Consider the following 20815-nt stretch of genomic DNA (forward strand, 5'->3'; position numbering starts at 1 on the left):
AGCAGCGACCACTTCCGCTTAATACGAAATGGCCACCGGGAGGGTCAGGGGCACAGACAGGGCTCGGCAAGCACCTCTGCCCCACAGGCTGCGGGGTGATGACAGGGGGCTCCCGCCTGATGAGGGAGGGGCCAGGTGGGAGAGGCTGGGTACGGCCCAGCGCTGGCCGACACTGCCCGTCCTGGCTGGGGAGCAGGGCGGGTGTGGGCAGACTCTCGGTGGCCGAGAGCATCTCAGGCCTAACGAAGAGGCCGGGGAGGAGGGCATGGTGGGCCTGTGGGGCGGGGGGACATGGCAGAGATAGCTCCGTCCTCTCCAATGAGCGGCCGGGCTGGCAGGGCCTGGGAGCAGCGGCCTTGGACCCTGGGTTAGGCTGCATTCGGCTCCTTCAGTCCCTGCCTGTGACCCCGGGCAAGTCCCCGAAGCTCTGACAGCCACCGTCCCCGCCCGCTGCTTGGGGGTAAAGGAGCTATCTCTCAAGGCTGGCCAGAGGCCGGGATGTGTGTGCACAACGGGATAGGTGGAGGGGTCCATGTGCGCCGATGTGCACACGGAGGGTACTCACGTTATACATGTGGGCGAACTCGATCTCCAAGGGTGTGAGCAGGGAGCGAGGCGGGGGCTTCACGGTCACTGAGATGACCTTGGAGTTCAGGACAGTCGTGTTCCTGGGGGACAGCCGGTGGGCCATGCTGGGGTCAGGAGTCCCTCGCCCCACCTCCCGTAGGCCTGGCCTCCTCGGCCCCCCAACTCCCAGCCCGGCCTCCCCAGGCCCCTCATCCCCCAGACCTGGCCTCCCCAGGCCCCCACCCCCCAGAGCTGACCTTCCCAGGCCATCCACCCCCAGACCCAGCCTCCCCAGGCCCCCAGCTCCCAGACCCGGCCTCCCCGGCCCCCACTGGTGCCCTGATGCCCACCTCTGCAGGGCCAGGAAGCTGCCCAGGTTGCGGTAAAGCACGGTGCCCACCACGAACACAGACGAGTCATCAGCCTCTGGAAGACAGCACCATGGTCGCCCTCCTCCCACCACCCCCAGGCCAAGGCCCTGCTGGCCAAGAGGAGTGTGTGTACCCCCCGTCACCCCACCATGGACACAGCGCTGCCCTGGAGCTGGGGTACTTCCTCGGTCCCCGTGAGTAACCCCTGAAAGCCAGGGGCAGGCAGGGCACCGTTTCTCTTCCTGGGAACTGGAGTCGCCTGCTGTGTGACACCAGGCAAGACCCTCTCCCTCCCTGTGATGAGGGGGTCCATTCAGCCAAAGTTTCCTGGGGCCTCCCAACATAGTGAGGGCAAAGAGGGCTTCCTGGAAGAGGGGGCAATCTCAGGAACACTGAGATTGTGTAGAAGAAACGGACACCGCCCTAGCCCTTGACACAGCATGTCAGAACTTCTGGAGTGCTTCTGGAGTGGGGCTGGGGAGTTCCTTGGGGGGCCTGAGAAGTTCTAGACCCTGGGGAGCCCCTTCAGCCCCCTGAGGCCCTCACCTGCCAGCCCTGTGGAGAAGACGCTCTTGGACACAGTGACCCTGTCCTCTGGCACCTTGGCCCAGTCGCCTGTGGCCCGCCAGCCCTTCATGGGGAAGCTGATGTCGGTGGCTCCGCTGGCTGGGAGCTTGTGGATGCTGAGGACTGTGCGGGGTGGGGGACGGGGGGAGGGGAGAGACGACAGCGACAGACAAAGGGAGACAGAGACAGAGCGGTTTCAGGGTGAGGAGCTTTGGCCCTGGGACGGGAAGTTGGGCGGGACCATCACGGGGCTGCTCCTGGCTCAGAACGGGCGCAGTGTTCGTGGGGCCACCCAGCCACACCACGCGAGGGGTGTGCAGGGGGTACACGGGGTGCACAGGGCGTAGGGCGTTTGGGTGCACAGGGCACAGGGCTGTGAGTATATGACGGGTGAATGGGGGGTGGGGTGTGCAGTGGGTGCATGTAGTGTGTATGTGTAGGGTGCACAGGTGCTAGTGTGTGAGTGGGGTGTACGGGAGAATGGGGGTGTGCGGGTACAGGGGGTGGGAGAGCTAATGAGGGGTGACGGGAGGAGTCCAGGGCCTCCTTTGGTGACAAAGGGTGGGCCCTGAATGTCCACTGGCTCTGGACAGGCTCCCTGGAGGTGGAAGGTCAGGAGTCTTGGCCCTGGCCTAAGCCCCGCTCCAGGGGCCGTGGGTGGTGCTGGGTGGCCAGGGGTCCAGCCTCCACAGCAAGGTCCGGGGGCAGGCAGCTGAGAGCTGAGGTGGCTTCCGGGCCACACCCGTCACATGTGGCCACAGAAGAGCCCGCTTTCCGGCCACTCCCATCTCACCCGGAACAAGGGCCCCATCAGCCCAGTGAGAAAGGGACCCAGCAGCCTGGAGCCACTGCTGACCCTGCCTCCAGGGGACCTCCAGGCCGGGCTCTCCCCACCTACAGGAGGACCCTGCTCCCACTCCCCTGGCCTCAGGGGTCTCCCCAGCTCTTGGGTCCTGAGCTCGAAGGCGAAAGGCAGGACCAGGGCTCTAGAAACTTGTAGCTTAGCAGGAGTTCATCCCTGCCCGGGGAGGTCCCCGGGTGCGTGCGAACGAGCACAGTGGGCCCAGAGGACACGTCCCCAGAGGCCCAGGAGTCTCTACAGAGGCGGTGACCATCGCCCTCCTCGGTGCTGTGTGGACCACCACCGGGCCCGGGCCCCACCCAGCTCCCCAGTGTGAGAGGTTATCTGGGGAGGTGCCCTGGAGAGCTGTTTAAGGGGATGTGGTGGTAATCGTTGAATGCAACTGCTGCAGGTCCTTGTGCCGGCAGCCACCAGCAACCCCCCAAGTCCAGGCCCGTCTATGGCTCCCTCCAGCCCCTTGAGGCCTGCACTGCCGCCTCCCCATTTGAGATTCTGTCAGTGCTACTGAGCTGGTTGTCGCCAAGCCCCTCTGACAAGCGCTTCTGGGAGCAGAGGGCAACCTTGCCTTCAAATCTCCGCAGTCCCAGCACAGCGGGTCCTGGGGACAAGGCACTGTGGGCCCCTGGCCCCAGGGAGGTAGAAGCTGTGGCTGGGGCTTCCTGTTGCACCCCATGACTCTAAATGTCCAGGGCCTGGTCTGGGTCCGAGAGCCCCCACGCTGACCCCCTCCCAGCATCACATCCAACCACTGTCAGGAGACTCAGGTCTGTGCACCGGAGGACTCATAGATCATCCTAGAACCTGGCCAGGGAAACTGAGCCTCGAGGGCCCCGTCCAGGTGTGCAAGGTGAGGCCTGGGAGAGCGAGGGCCGGGCTTACCCAGGTTGTCTGTCACCTGGTACGCATCCCGCAAGTCTTTCATGCGGAAGCCGATGACGTCCACGAAGTCCTCCACTAGCCGGAAGAGCTCCTTGGCATTGGGGCCCATCTGGGGACGGAATGGGGGTGGGGTCAGGGAGCCTCAAGATTGTGGGGGGCAGCCCAGCCAAGAATGCGCCAGCACTGAGTGCCACCCGAGTCCCCTGCCCCCCAGCAGGGACACAGCCTCTTGCTCCTCTGCCTCTTCCCGCCTCCTTCCCTCATCTGTTCCGTCCAGGATGAGGTCCTGCCGGTCACTCAGTACCCCGCAGGGCTCTGGACCTGACTTGGGAAGCGGAGTGGGACCTGAGTGTCCACCACCAATTTGTGGATAAGAACACTGAGCCCAGAGGGGCTGTGGCACTCCGGCCCACGGCCGGGTGTCCAGGTGGGAGGACAGCAGGGGTCTCTGGGTGCCTCAGCCCCTGGGCACAGGCGTAGCGGTAGGTTCCCGGTCAGTGTGGGGGGGAGGCGGGCCGTTCTCTCCAGGTGAGAAAGGACTGCCACATCCCGGCCTGCACGCTATGGCCAACACGCTTTCTCAGACCCCTCCCTGAGCCCAAGCTGTGAGCCCATCATCTGATGGATGGGGATGCTGAGGCTCAGAAGGCTAAGTGACTTCCTGGAAGAGGACAAGCTGAGATTTGAACCCAAGACCCCGCCCTGAGCCGGCCTGGGGGATGGGGAGTCACAGAGATGCCCACAGCCACCCCCAGGTGGGCAGGCGTACCAGCTGCGCCTCCTCCCACTTGTCCCGGTTCTCCTCGGCCAGCAAGTTGCTGATGATCTGGACAAAGTTCTGGAAGGAAGAGGAAGAAGGGCCAGTGGAAAGGCATGTGTACTCAGTCTCTGTGACCCCAGGGACTGCAGCCCACCAGGCTCCTCTGTCCACGGGACTTCCCAGGCAAGAATACTGGAGCGAGCTGCCATTTCCTTCTCCAGAACAGAGAATAAGGTAGCAGAATCATGGCTCAGTGTGACCAGGGGTCAGACTGTGACCGAGGTCAGGGCTCAGTGCGGGACCCGGCTCAGGGTTCCGTCTGAAGTCGGGACTCAGTCTAAGGCTGGGGTGGAGAATGCCCTCCTGGGCGCCCACCTGCACATCCCCAGGGGTCGGGCTGTAGTACGCCCGGCGGAAGATCTCTGTCATGTTCCTCAGGACGTCGATGGTGGACAGCAGGTCCCCGCTGTAGCTGGTCCCGTCCTGGGAGATCTCCACCAGGGTCTGGATGACCTCGGAGACCCCCTCCCCGGGCAGCCCACGCTGCGCCTTTGCCAGGTGCTCCCGGGTCTAGGCAGACAGGGTGCGGGTGCTGTGACTCTGCAGGTACCAAGGGTCTCCCATGCCCAGAGGGTGCTCTGCAACCCCAGCCACGCTGACCCGTGTCCAGGCAGTGTACCACTGGGGATGCAGGGTTATGTCTGAGAATGCAGGGTAGAGGCGAGCCCTGCAGTGATGGGCGGGGTGGGGTGGGAGACCCCGGGGCCCAGCCTCACCATCATCTGGATGTTCCGGTAGTCAATGGACACACAGCGGATGTAGGTGGGGGGCTCCCAGTAGGCGATGCCCTCTTCATCCAGCTCACAGCGTCGCAGGATGAGGCCTGTGGAGATGGGGGGTCGGCTCCATCTCCCACTTCTCAGGAGGATGCCCACGTCTGCTGCAAGAGTCCCACCCACCCCGGCCACAGCTCCCAAGTGCCTCCAGCTCTCTGGATGGGACCCCCCAGCCCTAGGAGACACTCGCCCATGGCCGCATTCCAGGAGCAGAGCGGGCACGGGGGCCAGGCCTCCGTCGACATTTTTTCACTCAAAACATTTCTGAGCAGACTCTGCCAGCCAAGCACTGGAGCCTGGTAGGAGCCAAACTTGCAGGCATCCTACCTGTGTGGAGGTTGAACCCTGGGCCAAGTGACGGGCTTCCCCCGGAGCCCCTTCCTACCCAGAGCCCTGGGGAGAACCAACAGCCCACCCCTGCCCGGCTCCACCTCTGGGGTCAGGGGGCCCCTGATGACCCTGGTGTGCTGCAGATGCTGGGCAGCCTTGGGGCTGACTGGAGTCAGGTGTGGACGGCCTTGAACACAGGCACAGACTATGACCCAGACCTTACTCCCAGGGAGCCAGGCTGTGATGACCCTAGGGAACTGCCAGGACACTGCCACCCAACATGAGCCACGGGGCAGGACGGGACACCTGGTCCACAGCATGGTGCAGAATCAAAATGAGGGGTCACACAAGCAGACAAACGCTAGAGAAGTGACACCATCCTGCGACTTGTGTTTTCACTTTACTTCCCTAGATTTGCAAGACGCTACCCGGAACCTGTATTATTCTGTAAACAAAACAGGGCACGGGGGCTGCAGCCACGGCTGGGAATACACAGCCTCCACCACGGTCACCAGCCTTATTGGGGGGCGGGGAACCCAGAGCAACTTCATTTTACAGAAAGAAATGGAAGTTCAGAGAGGGTAGGTACTTCCTGAATGTCACACAGCACACGGGGGCACAAAACAACACATGCTCCTCAGACAAGAGGGCAAAGGAAACCAAACCTTCACTGCAGAGCCCCTTCTGGGAGCCCACCCTGCTCTTCCCACACCTCGTATTGCTCCATGGGGTGGTGCGTGGCGATCAAGACCACTGTATTCAAAGCCGACTTCCCCGTGACTGGCCGTGCAGGCCCAGGGCAAGGCTGTGGCCTCTGTGCCTCTGGTTTCCCACGTGTAAACATCGCACCGAAGGGCTTCATGCTGGCACTGGCTCCGGTGACTTAGGACACGGCGGCCCCGGGTCCCCGTCTGCACCCCTCCGGCCTCGGTGTGCACGGGGCTGCCTGGGCAGGGTCTGGGCCGCGTGCCCTGTGCTGACAGCTCTCGGGCGGGCCTCCAGGGGCATCTCAGTGCCTCCCACACATCCCGCAAGGAAGGGACAGGTGCCCCTGCCAGCCCCTGCCCCCTTGGCCCTCACCTGTGGCGTTGCGGGGACACCGGACCGCAGCCACCTCTCCGGCTGGGGTCTCTTTCCAGACCACAGCTCCGAAGTTGTCCTCATCACAGATCTCATGGGGCTCTGCCAAGGGCCAGAGACATGAGTGGGGGAGGGGAACGCAGGGAGGGTCAGAGAGCTGGCAGCAGGGTCAGGAGGACCCAGAGGCCACAGGACATCCACCCTCACAAGGCGGTCGTCCCCCAGCTGCGCTCCGAGGGCCTCCCCCACCGCTCGGGATGCACCTCCTCAGGGTCCAGCTGTGGGGCAGAGTGGGGACACTCACCGGGACACCGCTGGGCGCCACACTGCCGGTATTCATCCTGGGGGCCCTGGCAGGCCGCTCCCCCGAAGAAGGGCCCCAAGCAGGCGCGCTCCCGCCGCTGCGTGCCACCCCCGCATGTGACGCTGCAGCCGCCCCATGACGCCCAGGCCTGCCACTTCCCATCCACTGCAGTACACAGCCACGCATGGAGGCACGAGGATGGGGACGAGGGGCGTGAAGGAGCCACAGGGACGCAGGGGCGGGGAGTCAGGAGCGGAAGGAAGTTGACACCAGGGAGGGGAAGGCAGAGCTCAGCTTGATACAGGCTAAGAAAAGTGCCTCATGTGCACTGGCCCCCAGGATCCCTCCACCGCCACCACATCCCTGGGGCCTCGTTCCAGGGCCCTCCAGCAGCCCCCAGCCCGCCAAGTGACTCAGGACCGCAGGTCCCCACCTACAGGCCCCGGGGCATGGCCTGACCTGGACACTGCTGCAGGAAGCAGTCTCGCGTCTCTACCCAGTGGCCCTGGCACTCGGCACCCCCGTACGAAGGCCCGTTGCACTCGCGTGTGCGCTGCTGCCGGCCCTGGGAGCAGCTGGCGGAGCACGCGCTCCAGCTGGACCACTCGTTCCAGTTTCCATCCACTGCCCGGCCCAGGGGAAGAAGGGGACAGGAAGCCAGCGTGAACAGCCAGGGTCCACACCCCACCTGGGGCACAGGTGTGAGCACCCCACAAAGTCTGAGGCCTGGGTGACACCCAAGGAGGTCCCAGCACCCCAACACCCCTGGCGCACCAGTGAGAACGTTCCAGGTTCTCTGGCCTACAGCCTGATCACAGCCTGGGGTTCGAATCTCACCTCTGAGGCCCCAGCAGGTGGGTCTGAGTGGGCAAAGTTGGGCTGCCGGGGCTGGCCGGTGGCCCACAGGGTCCTTCCCTCCCCTGCCCTGTCTCACCCCACCCAGCGCCCTCCCTCTCACCTACCAGGGCACAGAGCGATGTTGCAGAACTTGGTTTGCTTTTCCGGGCCCTCGCAGGGGTTGCCTCCAAACTGGGGCGGTCTGCAGGTGCGCGTGCGGTCCCGGAAGCCGCGACCGCAGGTGCTGGAGCACAGGCTCCAAGGCGACCACTCGTCCCAGGCGCCATGCACTAAGGAGGGAACAGAGCGCTCTGCGGCCCCCGTCCGGCCCAGCCGGCAGCCGAGTCACCTGCCCTGGACGCCGCGCCCCAGGCCCTGACGTCCCGCCCCGACACCACGCCCCTCCCCGGACGCCCCGCCCCCCACCCGGCGCCCCGCCCACCTGGACACACGGCCGAGTTGTTGCAGAGCCGCTGCTCCCGCAGGGGCCCGCTGCACTGCGTGCTGTAGGAGGACGACACGCAGAAGCGCGTGCGGGTCTGCCAGCCCTCGCCGCAGGTGCTGGAGCACACGCTCCACGGGGACCACTCCTCGGCCGCGGGGTCACCTGTGGGCCCAGACCTACAGCATCACAGGCCTGCTGCTGCGCCCGTACCTGCGCTGCGGTCAGACCCCCAGGTGGCCGCAGCAAGGCCCGTGAGCTCCCCCTCCTTTATTTTTTCTCGACAGGCCCCTTCGCCTCACACCATTTCTCCTAAATCCAGTGTGCCTGGAGACCAGCGCCTGGCACCTGAGAGGTTAGTCTAATTATGGGAAATTATTACAGTCATTACTTGGAATCAGCAGCAATTAATAACGTACAGTATTTGTCCAAAGACCTAATACCCTGGAACCAACTTTCCCCACTTCCCAGCTTTAGTGAGTTTGCTGTCAGCCCCACCCAGACGCTGCCACTCACCTGTCTGCGGGGCCGGGAACCCAAAGTGCTGCAGGTCGTCCCCCAGCTCCTCACGCCGCCGGGCATCTGTGGACCGCAGGGACTGGCTCCTGGAGTTGGTGCGCCCAGCGGCTGCAGGGCGGGTCCAGGTAAGCACCCAGGCCCTGGCCTGAGGCTCCCGCCCTGCAGCTCTAGAGGGGCGCTCTTGACTCTTTGCCCCTCAGTCCTCAGTCACAGTCGGGCCCAGGCTTGCCAGCACCAGGGCCACTTGGTCCCACTGGGCAGCTGAGAAACCTGGGACCAGGGCACCCTGGTCTGGTGCCAAGCCCTGTCTGGTCCAGACTCCCCTGTCCTGCGCCCCTCCCTCTCTTCCCCCGGGGCCCGCAGCGTCATCCGCAGGGCACCAGGTATAGATGGCTGCTGCTGTCCCCTCCTTAGCATCCCGCCTGCAGTCCTGCGTCCCGCGGCCCAGCCCAGGCACCACGGGGCCCTCCCCAGGCTTCTGAGATGAGCTCCTCTCCTCAGGAAAACTCATTGGGGAAGAAACAACCCGAAGAATGACAGTCTCATTATAACTTGATTTAACTTTATGGAAGCAGCTAAAATATGCATGAGGTCATTAGAGAGCCTTATTAGAAAAATACATCCTGGAGGCAAAATGCAGCTGGGACAGGCAGCTCTGGTCAGGGCTGGGGATCGGGGTGGAGGGAGAAGCCTCACTGACAGCCTTCCGCGTGCACCCCAGAATTCCCATCCGCAGGTGCTAAGACAGCCGCATCCAGTCTAACACTCGGTCCCGCCCCTCCTCCTAGGCTGTTGCTTCTGATGTCACCCGGCCTGGACCAGGAGTTGGCCCCTCCCTTGGCTAGGCCCCACCCCTGACCCCGCCCCGCCCCAGGTCCCGCCCCTCACAGCCCGAGCCCGGCCTAGCCTAGCCCGAGCCCGGCCTAGCCTGGCCCCAGCACCTTCCCTGGTCCGGCCAGACCCAGCCCCCCGCCCTTTTCTCCACCTGGCCCTGCCCGGGCCCCTCCTTCTCCCCCGCCTCGACTCCGCCCGTCCCACCCGTCCGCTCACTCACAGCCGCAGGCCTTGCGGTTGCACAGGCGGCCCTCCTCCAGCACCCCTTCGCAGCCGCCTCCCTCGATACCCGGCGCGGGCAGGCAGGTGCGCGTCCGCGTCTGCAGGCCTCCGCCGCAGTCCCGCGTGCATTCGCCCCATAGGGACCATAACTTCCAGCCGCCTGGTGGGAACCAGAGGGCAGAGTCAGGGCCGAGGTCAAAAGGCTGCGATGTCTTTCAGGCAGTGTCTTAGGGGTCTCACAGGGGTCTGGGGGTAGAGCGGCCCCTGTGAAGAAGCCTGGGCTGCGTAACCAGCGCAGGGCCCTGGAGGGTCAGCCAGGAGGCGAGAGTGGGCCTGGATGAGGTTAGCGATGGGGTGCAAAGCATAGGCGGCTGGCAGGGCAGGAAGGGGCAGAGGTGTGACCCGAGTTCCCTCTGGGGTCTCAGTGCTTTCTGGCTCTGTTTACAGGCTCCCAGGCCAGGGTCTCCACGGACTCTGAATTTAGGTCCCCAGTGTAGCGGCTGGACCCAGAGCTGGAGCCCCAGGCAGGTCTGAAGAATGAATGAATGAAAAGCACCCCGGCCACCCCAACAGCTGCCTTATTCCAAGGGCCCGGTGAGGGGGTGGGGGCAGAGGGGGCTTCTACTTTGCACAGAGCCTCAGCCCCTGCAGATCCCCTCCCCATGGTCCTCAGTCTAGACTTGTTCACCCTCCCCCCATGATCTGTGTTGTGTGTTCATTATCCCATCACCCCATACCTGGTGGCCTAGTGAGGTCTCACACTCTGGGCCCCGCCAGGCCTCCCCTCCCCTAGACACAGCAGAGACTGGCCTCCAGGCCCCTCTGGCCACCCTCCTTCAGCCCTCTCACGGATCTTCATCCCGGCCCTGTCCCCTCAAGCATCATGACCGCATGTCCCTGACGGTCTGAGCCCCGTGGTGGCCCCAGTGCCACCGAGGACAGCAAGAGCCTCCAAGTACTGGGGAGCCGCTGAGGGGTGAGGAGCAGGAGCCTCCAAGTACTGGGGAGCCGCTGAGGGGTGAGGAGCAGGAGGCCAACACCTTGGGCGAGAGCTGGGCTGCACTGATGGCTTCAGGGAGGGGCTGCTTCATCCAGGCATTCAGTCCACAGGCCAGATAGCTCCCGCCCTGAGGGACTCTGGTGCCGCCACCCTATTTGTCCTCAGGAACTCCAGGGCCCCTTGCTCCCAGCACAGCAGGGTCAGGGCAGACCCAGCAAGGGCACGTGCAGGTCACCAAGCGCCTACTGTGGGCTGGGTGCCCTGCACGCAGCCCCTGACACAGCCCCCAGGAATGGGGCAAGGAGATGGCACTGAGAGTCACCCTGGAGCTGGGCCGCTGCCCCACCTGGGGTGGGAGCAGGGGAGCCAGGCTGGCCAAGGGCAGGTCACGCCTGGCCCGGCAGGAGAGTCCTTGTGGCCTCTCGGAGCCTGGCTTCTCTGGGGAGCACGTGGGGTGAGAAGGCGGACTGTGCACATCCCTAGGGTGGGTGCTGGAGCTGAAAGATGGGGTTCACGTGGTGGCCTCACCACCCACTGCCCTGGGATGAAGGTCAGGTCCACACCACCCTGCCCTCACGCCCTCCACCTGAGGATGAGGGCGCTTCTTCCCAAGTCTGCAGCCTGTGATGGCAAGCAGCAAGAAACGACGGGGAGACCACAGGTGTAGGGTCTGTCCATGCTAGAAAATCCCACTGTGTGTGTGTGTGTGTGTGTGTGTGTGTGTGTGTGTGTGTTTTGGCACACTGCCCAGCGTGTGGGCTGTTAGTTCCTGGACCAGGGATATAACCCGAGCCAAAGCAGTGAAAGCGTCGAGTCCTAACCACCGGCCCGCCAGGGAATTCCTCCAGAGAACCTGCTTTGATGTGCAGCAAGTTGGGCGTCCAGGTGCTGGGTTCTGTGGACAGCCACTTGAAAGTTGTCAGCTGTCCTGTGCCTGTGCTGGGAACTGACCAGCAGGGGGCGCCAGAAGCAAATGAATGGCAGGCAGAGAAGGGGGCCCAAGTCCCACAAGAAGGCAAGGTTCATTCACCTTCCAGGCCCCCAAGCCATCAAGGATCCTTCTGTGCCCTCACAGAGCACCCCCTCCCAAGCGTCTCACCGCCCCTGGAGCCCAGAGAGGCCTCAAGGGCACACAGAAGTCAGGCCTCCTGTTCTCAGACCTGCCTTGCAGCTGGGACAGGCAGGTGGGTGGGGCAGGAGGGGCCGGCTCCTGAATCACGTGGCCTGTGGTGGGCATGGGCGCTGCTGTGCCCCTCTGCACACGCAGTGCAGAGGGGCCCGGGGAGGGCCTTGCCAGGGCTGCAGAGGAGAGGCCGGGCTGAGCTTTGCAGGGAGCCTGGTTCCAGGGGGCCAAGGGCCCTGGTTCCGAGCCCCTCCTGGGCCTGGGCTTGATGCCCTGTGCTCCCACCGGGGCCTCTCTGCCCCGGTTGTCCAAGCGAGAAGACTGAGCCTGCCCTAGTGACGGAACACTTGTGCTCCCCCAGTCAGGAGGGGCTGAGTAGGTTGTTGGACCTGGCCCCCCACCCTTCAAGGCCCGTGCTCCCCCAGGGCCGGCCCTCAGGAGGCATCCTGGGCAGCAGAGTCCTGTCTTCCCCACTTCCTGTCCCCCATCCCTGCTCGGCACCGGATGCCTCAGGAACCTCGAGTCCCAGTCCACCCAGGAACCAGGTGTGGACCCACTCACAGCAGAGGAAACCAGGGCTCAGAGAGGGGTGGTCCAGACAGTCAGGAGCTGGTGAGTCTCCCCCCACCCCACCCCACAGGACATTCTGCCCTGGAGTTGAGGAGGCAAGCAGGCCTGGGCCTCCCCAGGGTCTCCGGGGTCCCCAGGGCTGGGTAGGGGCCAGAGGCATGGAGGCGGCCACACAGACATGACTTGGTTTTGAGCTGCAAATGCCTGTGTCCCAGGGCTTCGGGGTGTGCGGCAGCTGACCAGGGCCCAGGGGAGTGGGTGGGGGGCCCGCAGGACAGTCCCCCCCCCCGTGCACACTGCCCGTGAGTGGCTCTGAGGCTGCCCAGACACGGGGCCCTCACTGCCGCCACTTCAGGTGCCTTCCCTCGAGGCCCGGTGGTCGGCAGGAGCCCCATAGCCACGCCCATTTGATAACAAGGGGAGCCGGGACCAGACCCCCAATCAGATTCCAGGCACTGCCCCTGCAGCCCTCAGACAAGGCAGGCTGCCAGCACCGCTCGCCGACCTGGGCTCCAGGTCCCAGCAGTCTCAGCGGCTGAGCCCCCGGCCTGTCACACTGACGCGGAGGAACGGGGAGGCTGGAGTCGGGGGCCGGCCTGGCTGCAGGGACACAGCAGGCCCGTCCTCCTGTCCCCCCTGCTGCCCCAGCCCAGCCCCCGTGTGGAAGCCTGAGTGACGTGGAACCTGGCAGTGGGCGGGAGAGAGAGGGTGTCCAAGCCAGGCTAATCGGAGGATGCCACTTGGTTCCCATGGCAACTGCTGCAGAGCTCCGTCTTTCAGGATAGACCCAGGTTAGGCCTCAGCTGCCAAAACACCCACTATTTCAGGGCTGGTTACCTTGGTGACCCAGGTGGCGGGGACGTGGCGGGGGGAGGGGAAGGCTGGAAGGGTCATATCAGGAGAGGCCAGGCAGGGGGTCCACTGGCTCAGAGGACAGACTGCCCCCCGGGCCCAGCCCTGACCCTGCTCATATGCTGATTCCCGGTCCTGATCACACACGGCCTTGATCCTCATCACAGACTGACTTCTGATCCTCGACACAGGATCCCTGTCGCATCCCAAGCCCTGGCCGCTGATGCACGCTTGGCTAACGGCAGCTGCGGTCTTTATCATTTTTACCATGTGTCGTCACACGTGGTTGACACCTGATAAATGTTTGTCAGGCAAGCGCGTCCAAGACCAGAGAATCACCCAGGCAGGTGTCCTGGGGCCCACAGGGCTGAGCACGGAGGGGCTCAGGCCACCCTTTGCTGGGTGGCCACGGGGCTCTTGGGCTGGGTGGGCTTTGAGGGGGCAGCAGAAGAGTGGGCAAGGTTGGGGGGTGGGCTGCCCCTCCAGGCCGGGAAAGAAGCCGCCATTCTTCCCAGGCTCAATGCCCCCTCTGTCTGGAAGCCTCATTTCCATCTCATTAAGGGATGAATAGAGCCAATTAATGGCCGCCAGGCAGCCTTGGCCACCCAGGAGAGCGGACACACGAGGGGGCTCCAGGCCTCCTTCCCACCCCAGCGCCCCAGTCTGGAGGCTGTGGTCACCCCGGGCCCGGGGTCCCTGCGCCCCAGTGGGCTGGGGCGGGGCGCTCAGGGAGGCCCTATTCCTGCTGGGCCTCCCTGCCTCCCGGGTCCCCTTTGGAGGAGGCAGTCTGCACTTCCTGTCTCGTCCAGCAGAGGTCTCCCCAGTCCAGCAGGTCAGGCAGCGCCGCCTGTTCCCGCCCCGCCCCGCCCCTGACCGTCAGGCTGGGGTCCCTAGCAACCACAGCGCAGTCCAGCCCCTGTGAGGACCGAGCCCCAGAGTCAAGGCCTGTCCTTCCGCACCCAGGTTCCTCCTCTGAGCCCCTTGCATGGATGTGCAAATGAAGGCCCAGGGGATGGGCAGCTCCGCCCCCACCAAAACCACAACCCCGCTCTGGTTCCACAAGTCCAGACACGGTGCATCCTCCACCAAGGCCTGCAGCTTCCACTGTCAGGGCCCAAGAGGCCAGCAAGCCGCCCAGCTGCAGGAGGCGCTGTGGGATCTCAGGACGGGGCTGAGAACCGCGGCCACTGCCCACAGGCCACTTGCCAGAGGAGGAAGACAAGGAGAGTTCCTCCATGCACGACAGAGGTGCCAGACCCTACAGGCAGGTACTGTCCCGTCCCCATTTCACAGAAGGAAACTGAGACTCGGCAAGTCAGTGATGGACCCCGTCTGCAGGGTTAGTCCAGCAGGCGCCCCCTGTCCTAAGAAACGTGCCTGTTACAAGCCCAGGTGAAGGCCCGGGTCCTGCCTGGCTTTGCGCTTCGATGCTGGATGACCTGGGCAGGTCTCTTCCCCTCCTGGAGCCTCGGCTATACGACTCACAGCCCTTCCCCGCTCTGGGGGGCAGCGAGACCCCCGCAGGGTCCCAGCCGCAGGGTGGTTTGGGAACCGCGCTCTGGGCGGCCCCGTGTGCTCCTCTGGTCTCCACGGGGTCACGTCCTCCCACGTCCGCCTACAACGCCTGGAGCTGGAAACTTGTTTTCCAGGTTTTCTAAGTTGGCCCTTGCGCAAAAGAACTGCTCACCGGGCTGGGATGAAAACCGTCCTGGCGGGGAGGCCCTAACCTTCCTGCTCCTGTCCCCCTGTCCCCCCAACACATTCCTGATTACCCCTAAACTCCAGAGACACCCCCCTGCCCCTGGAGCACCTCCTCCCATCAGAGCCCTGCCTCTCTCCACACACTGCAGCCCCTAGAGAGGGTAGCTCTGTGGCATTTAGGGTGGGAATTACTTCAAAGCCCATGGGATGTCAGGGCAGGGGCGCCCCAGCTGAGAATGGACAGGCCTGGAGGCACTGGGCACTCAGCCCGGGGTAGGTCATGGCCCCTAGGCCCAGCATCCCCACCTTGCACGCACCGGGGATGTCACATACTCAGGCTCCAGCCTAGCCCCACCCCACCCATGCAGGCACTTGGGGGAGGCACACATGTGCACATGCAGGGTCATGAACACACAGGGGCACACACATATGCAGAGGGACACGCATGCACACACACGAGAACACACGCATAGGGACCCACACATATGCACAGGGACACACACACACACGCACACACTGGCCCCCAGCCCCCAGGATGCCGCTTTTTCATTATCTTACATGTCGCTTCTGCAATAAAATTCTTTAATTAAAACATGAATATTTAAAGCAACCCTTGAGAGAAATGGCCCCATCTCACCAGAGGCAGAAAAACGCTGAGAGACTCTGGAGGGGCCGGGAGCGGGCGGGCTGTGCAGAGGGGCGGCCGGCCGGGGGCAGGGAGCGGTGCTCTGGCCCGAGGAAGGCTGGCCAGTTGGACGCGTGGCGTGGCCATGCGGCATTTGGACAGGCTGGGCGGGGACAGGGCTGAAAGTGGGCCACAGGCTGGCCTGGGCCGCCTGCTCGCTCTGGGCGTTGCATGGCCCCCTCGAGCCGGGACGCAGGACACGCCTGACCCAGCCTCCCCTGCTCGGTGTGGGGCCGCGGCTCTGGGGCACAGGCTCCACAGCACGATATGGAGTCCAGCTCAGCTGTGTGTCTTCTGAATGACTGCTAGACCTCACTGGTCCGTGGGCCACCTCACCCCTACACACACACACACACACACACACAGACCCTCTCAGCTGCGCTTTTGCAGAAGCCCTGGGTGGTCAAGAGCTGCTCTGCTCCGGGTCTCCCCGTTTCAAACTGTGTGAGCTTGCCCACGGCCTGGACACCTCTGTGCCTCCGTCCACTCAACACGCATTCATCAAAGGCCTGCTGCCACCAGGGGCTGGGCCATCACGGGGCTTCATCAGCGAGCAGGGCCAACTCCCCTGCCCCGTGCTGGGGGCATCCTGGCAGGGACAGAGTAAGGACACGGGACATTCTCTGGTGTTCATGGGCAATTCCGTGTGGGAAGAGAGGGAGAGAGAGTGAGGGGACAGTGGGCCTGGGGCTGCCGCCACGTGCCATCCGGGCAGGCCCTGAGGGAGGGGAACGTGGGGAGAGTGTTCCAGGCCAGGGAGCACCCCAGCCAGAGGCCCTGGGCCAGGAGGCGCGTCCTCGCTGGGAGCCACCTGGGCAGCTGGGAGGAGGGAGCTGGTTAAGGTGCTGCGGCCACTGCTGACCCCACGTTTACTCCCAAGGTCTCAGAAGCATCAGGGCCTTCTGAGTCCAGGGCATGGGCATGGGGTCCGAGCTGCCCCTGGGTGGGGGTGACCACCTCCTGTTCCCGCCGCCCTGCCCCTCAGAGTCGAGCTCCTCATTTCCCGGTGGCAGCCCCAGCCCGCATGCCCTCCAAACGGTCTTCCATGGGGCAGCCAGCCCTGCCCCAGAGCCTTGACTTGAGTTTCGTCAAGACTTGGACAGAGCCAGCCTACACACACACACACAAAAGCAGTGAATTCGAGTACATACCAGTGCACACGTGTACATGCTCACACACACGCAGGCACAAACACAACGCCCACAGATACCTGATGCACTGTACACTGGCATGCACACGTATACATGCCAGCCACGCACACATGCAAACACTCACACATCCATGTGTGAACGTGTGCACACACACACACTGGAAGCGCCTGTGTCAGCACACACGTACACGTCCTACACACATGCGCACACGTACACATGGATGCATGAACACACACATGTTTGCATAACACACTGAACACATGTGCTTACATAACACTGCGCATATGCTCACATAACACACTACACACGTGTACACACAGATGTATGGGTGCAAGCATGTGCACACGTGTGTGCACACACACACACACCTGCCCACCTCCCTCTCAGAATCTCTGCTCGAGTCAGGAGTCCCCACATAGCCCTCCTCCCCCTCTAATCTGTCTCTGCCTGCCAAGCCCTCCAGATCCCCTACCTAATAATAAACATAGATATTGACATTTCATCACTGATGTTGCTTTTGCTTAGAAACACTTTCACCCCAGTTCTCATTCTTCATGACAACCAAGGAAAGAAGATGTTTTACTCTCTCCATTTTAAAGACACGGAGCCTGAGGGGGGATTGGCCCAGGGACACAGCAAGTGCAGGCCAGGCTGGGATTACCTTGAACCTGACCCTGTGGTCCCTCTCAAATGACATTCCTGCTGGATGGCCTATGGGCCTCTCATAGTCGGGTCCCACTCTGAACTCCGGATCTTCCTCCCCGCCACTTCCCCACCTCAGCTGAGGCCCTCATGCCCGGCCAGACACCTGGGCATGGCCCAGCGATCAATCTCCTTCCTCCACGCCCACATCCTTGGCATCAGCAAGTCCATCAGCTGCACACCCCATCCCCCAGATGCTCCCCCTTCCTCGTGGCCAGGCCAGCATCAGCTCCCTCCCGGATTTTTGCTCTGAGCCAGTCGCCACACTGACAGCCCCAGCCCTGTGCCCCTTCTGCTTAAAGCCCCCATGGCCCTTCAGTTCTCAAGAGAAGAGGCAAACCCCGTCCAGGGTACCTGGCCACCTCTGCACCCAAATGCACACCTGGGCCTGCTCCCTCCAGCACCAACGTTGAGCCCTGCAAGCTCGCAGCTCATCACAGCAGCCCTGCCTCCTTGACCTCGTCCCGCAAGCTCCGTGCGGCTCCAGATAGACCAGGTTATCTCCCTGGCACGATCACTGCCCCAGGACGCTGGCAGAGGCCAGCTCTTGTGCTGTGGCCTCCAGTGTGGGCTAAGCTCCAGGGCCATCAGGCCTGAGGGGACTGGACAGTCCCTCAAAGCAGTCAACACCTTGCCTGTGAGGACACTGAGGTTCAGGGGGCAGGTAACCACTGGGGAGCGGCCGAGTGATGCGTGCGGCCAGGCCACCACCCTGCCTGGCCTTCCTGCACCCACCGGCCTCCCAAACCAGCCGCCGCGCCCTCTCTGCTCCGTTCTCCTCCTCCCCACCCAGAGGACCACTCCCACCACCATGCTGCGGGGGCTGCCCGTGCCAAGGTCACAGCGCCGAAGATCCAGCCCGAAGATCAGCCCTGCACCCCAAAGCTGGGGACCCTGACCCAACTGATGGAAGGTGGGGTTTTCCCGACAGCTTCCTGGACGCCGCGCCCCCACCCCTGGGGGCTCTGCCTGCCCCCTCTCTCTCGTCCTCTCCAGCTACGCTCCCTGCTTCACGGAGGTTTCTACTCTGGGCTCCACGGCCCAGGGGCCATGAATGGGGCCGTGTTCCAGGAGAGCGGGTGCCCTTTGAAACCCCCATGGAGCTGCTCTTACACCTTGAAAGACGTTTTTCTGAGGAGTCCATCAGTCTCACTGGCTTGGGAGAGGCCAAGAGCCCTGGACACACCACCTGGCCCCACGGGGACCCGCCCGCACGCACGCCCAGCCCAGCCTGGCTCCCGAGTGCCTGGCACACTGTCTGGTGTCTCCACCGGCAGATGGTGACGAGCTGTCCCCTGTCACCCTCGCCCTGGGGTCCCACGGGGGGCAACCCTCCATGCGTATGCAGGGTCTCCCTCCTGCCCCGCCCCCGTGGAGTTCCGCTCCGCATCCCGCCCCCTGATGGTACCACCCCCGCCCTGTGCTGCTGCCTGTCTCACCAAGGACTCCGAGAGCGTGCTAAGGAGGTGGGACCGGTCGAGCACACGCCCACCCTCACCTCTGCCCTGCCCTGACTCTGACCCCCACAGGGCTCACCTGCACCTCTCCCAGAATTCCAAACACTGTCCCCCAGGACCAAGTGACCCCTGACTTCCAGGTGACTGGCAGCACCCCCCACGGCCCCGCCCCCTGCGCTGTCTCATGTGTGGATGCCTTGCTGCTCACTCACCTGGAGCGCCGGCCCCACCCCGGTCCTGGGTCAGGCTGGTGAGGCAGTTCTCAGGGCCACCAGCCACGCCGTCCCTCAGGCAGACGTCCCCACGGGGGGCCAGGGAGCCGGAGGCAGGGTTGCCGGTGTCCCCGCCCAGGCAGGCGCAGGGGGTCTGCATGATGCCGCATGGGTGTGAGCTGCGGCTGCCGGCCAGACAGGCATCCAGCCAGCGGCATAGCATCTGGCAGGCGGCCCGGCTGGGGTTGCGGTTGCCCACCACCAGATACTCCACGGAGAAGTCGTCACTGGGCCCGGAAGACCCGTCCCGGGGCCCCAGGGTGTTGTCCTGGGGCGGCCGCAGGCGCTGCATCTGCAGAAACTGCTTGCTGGCCTGCAGGAAGGCCAGGGGCGCCGAGGGGTCGCAGAGCCGCAGCACCTCGTCGAAGCTCTCCACGCCCAGGTAGGTGCGTGTGGACTCCAGGAAGGAGTCGAACTGGTAGGTGCGGACGCGGGCAGGGCCGCTGCAGGCGGGCGCCTTGGCTACCTTCATGTAGAGTGTATAGCGGCGCGGGTCCGGGTTGCGCAGGGTCCAGGAGCAGCGCGAGGCGTTGGCCGGGAACACCGCGGCCGCCGAGAAGTAGCCGAAGAACTTGCCCTGCACCAGCGTGGCACAGGGCTCGGCCCCAGGCCCCGCGGCCGTGCCCGCGGCCGTGCCCACCTGGCGCCCCAGCAGCAGCAGCAGCAGTGGCCCAAGAATCCAGAGGGCACCCGGGGCGGCGGCCTGGCCCCTCATCCTAGCTCGCGGGGCCGCCGGGGTTCCGCGGGCTGGGCAGGCAGGCGCGGGCCAGGCCTGGACATGCCAGGGTCCGGCGGCGAGCGGGGCTGGGCCGGGCTGGGGGGCCGGGGCTCTGGGTGGGGGGGCAGAGGCGGCTTCCGGGCACCGGGGGAGCAGTGGCGGCTTCTATGGTCCAGCAGCCTGGCACCTGCCTGTGGCCTCAAGCAGCAGCTGGAAGAGAAACAGCAGAGGGCAGGGTTGAGCCCCTGGGGAGGGCACACTGAGGGCAGTGCCAACCCTGGGCTCCGAGCCTCCAGTGCTCAGGCACCTGCTCTGCCCACCTGCCGTGTGTCCACCTGCAGGGGCAGAGAGCCAGGGGCGGTTACTTCCTCCCCAAGCAAGCCTGGGTGGGCAGCGGCGGGCAGCCCCGGCCAGGACTGCCGGCCCAGGGGCCTTGGCTGTGCCCGTCTGGCTGGGCAGCCTGGAGAGGCTCCGGGCCTGCCCACTGGCCCCATCACAGCCACGGGGGCCTCAGAGCTTCTCAGACCACATCCCTCCCCCGCACCTTTTAGGGAGGGATCCGCAAACAACCCAGCCAGAGGAGAAGCAGGGCGGAGGGCAGAGGACAGAGGTCGCCCCCAGCCTCCTGCAGCCCTGTCTCTCTGAGCCTTGCCTGGGCAGGTGTGGAGTCCCCACATCTGCAGGAGTGACTGGCTCTGTGGTGGACGAGGGTGGGGTCAGACCTGGTCTAGATTCGACCGGCATCCACCCGCCCTGTGCCTGGCACATACCGCCCAGCCTCTCATCTGTGTTCCTGCCAGGGAGCCGCCCTCTCCCGCTCCCTGGAGTCACCTGCAGCCCCCAGGGACCAGGCCTTGGCCTGTGCTGATCCCTGCCTGCCCCCAGTCAGGCGGGCGCTGCCCTCCTCCATGTCACATGAGGAAACGGAGGCTCAGATGGGGTCACAGTGAGGGGGCAGGGGTACCCACACTTGAACCCCCAGGCTGCCCCCAAACTCCTGGCCCTGGGGTCCCCTGCCCTGTGGAGGAGTGGGCCTGGCCGTGTGCCACCCATTCACTGCTGGGGGGTGGGGGCGGGACACCGCAGGTCAGCAGGGATGCAGCGGAGCCTCGGCTCAGAGGCCAGCACCGCCGCTCCTGACCGCCTGCACCTGGACCCTGGAAAGCTCCTTTTG

The 20815-nt window shown here is 64.5% G+C and overlaps 1 protein-coding gene across 9 annotated transcripts in view; it reads right to left on the reverse strand.

The window, feature by feature from the left end:
* ADGRB1 (adhesion G protein-coupled receptor B1) overlaps window positions 1–20815 on the reverse strand; it is a 77185-nt gene that overhangs the window by 44519 nt on the left and 11851 nt on the right. For all 9 annotated transcript variants that reach the window (XM_070476897.1, XM_070476896.1, XM_070476893.1 and 6 more), the window contains exons 2-16: window positions 18864–19851; window positions 9409–9570; window positions 8352–8462; window positions 7836–8000; window positions 7519–7683; window positions 7016–7180; window positions 6557–6721; window positions 6253–6354; window positions 4783–4889; window positions 4382–4576; window positions 4016–4084; window positions 3247–3355; window positions 1485–1628; window positions 918–993; window positions 566–668 (exon numbers count right to left, since the gene is read on the reverse strand). In XM_070476897.1, the coding sequence (XP_070332998.1) occupies window positions 566–668; window positions 918–993; window positions 1485–1628; window positions 3247–3355; window positions 4016–4084; window positions 4382–4576; window positions 4783–4889; window positions 6253–6354; window positions 6557–6721; window positions 7016–7180; window positions 7519–7683; window positions 7836–8000; window positions 8352–8462; window positions 9409–9570; window positions 18864–19638 (2613 nt within the window). In that variant the 5' untranslated portion in view covers window positions 19639–19851. The remainder of the gene's footprint in view (window positions 1–565; window positions 669–917; window positions 994–1484; window positions 1629–3246; window positions 3356–4015; window positions 4085–4381; window positions 4577–4782; window positions 4890–6252; window positions 6355–6556; window positions 6722–7015; window positions 7181–7518; window positions 7684–7835; window positions 8001–8351; window positions 8463–9408; window positions 9571–18863; window positions 19852–20815) is intronic.

The sequence above is a fragment of the Odocoileus virginianus genome, chromosome 15 (genome assembly GCF_023699985.2).
Source record: "Odocoileus virginianus isolate 20LAN1187 ecotype Illinois chromosome 15, Ovbor_1.2, whole genome shotgun sequence".
Taxonomy (NCBI): domain Eukaryota; kingdom Metazoa; phylum Chordata; class Mammalia; order Artiodactyla; family Cervidae; genus Odocoileus; species Odocoileus virginianus.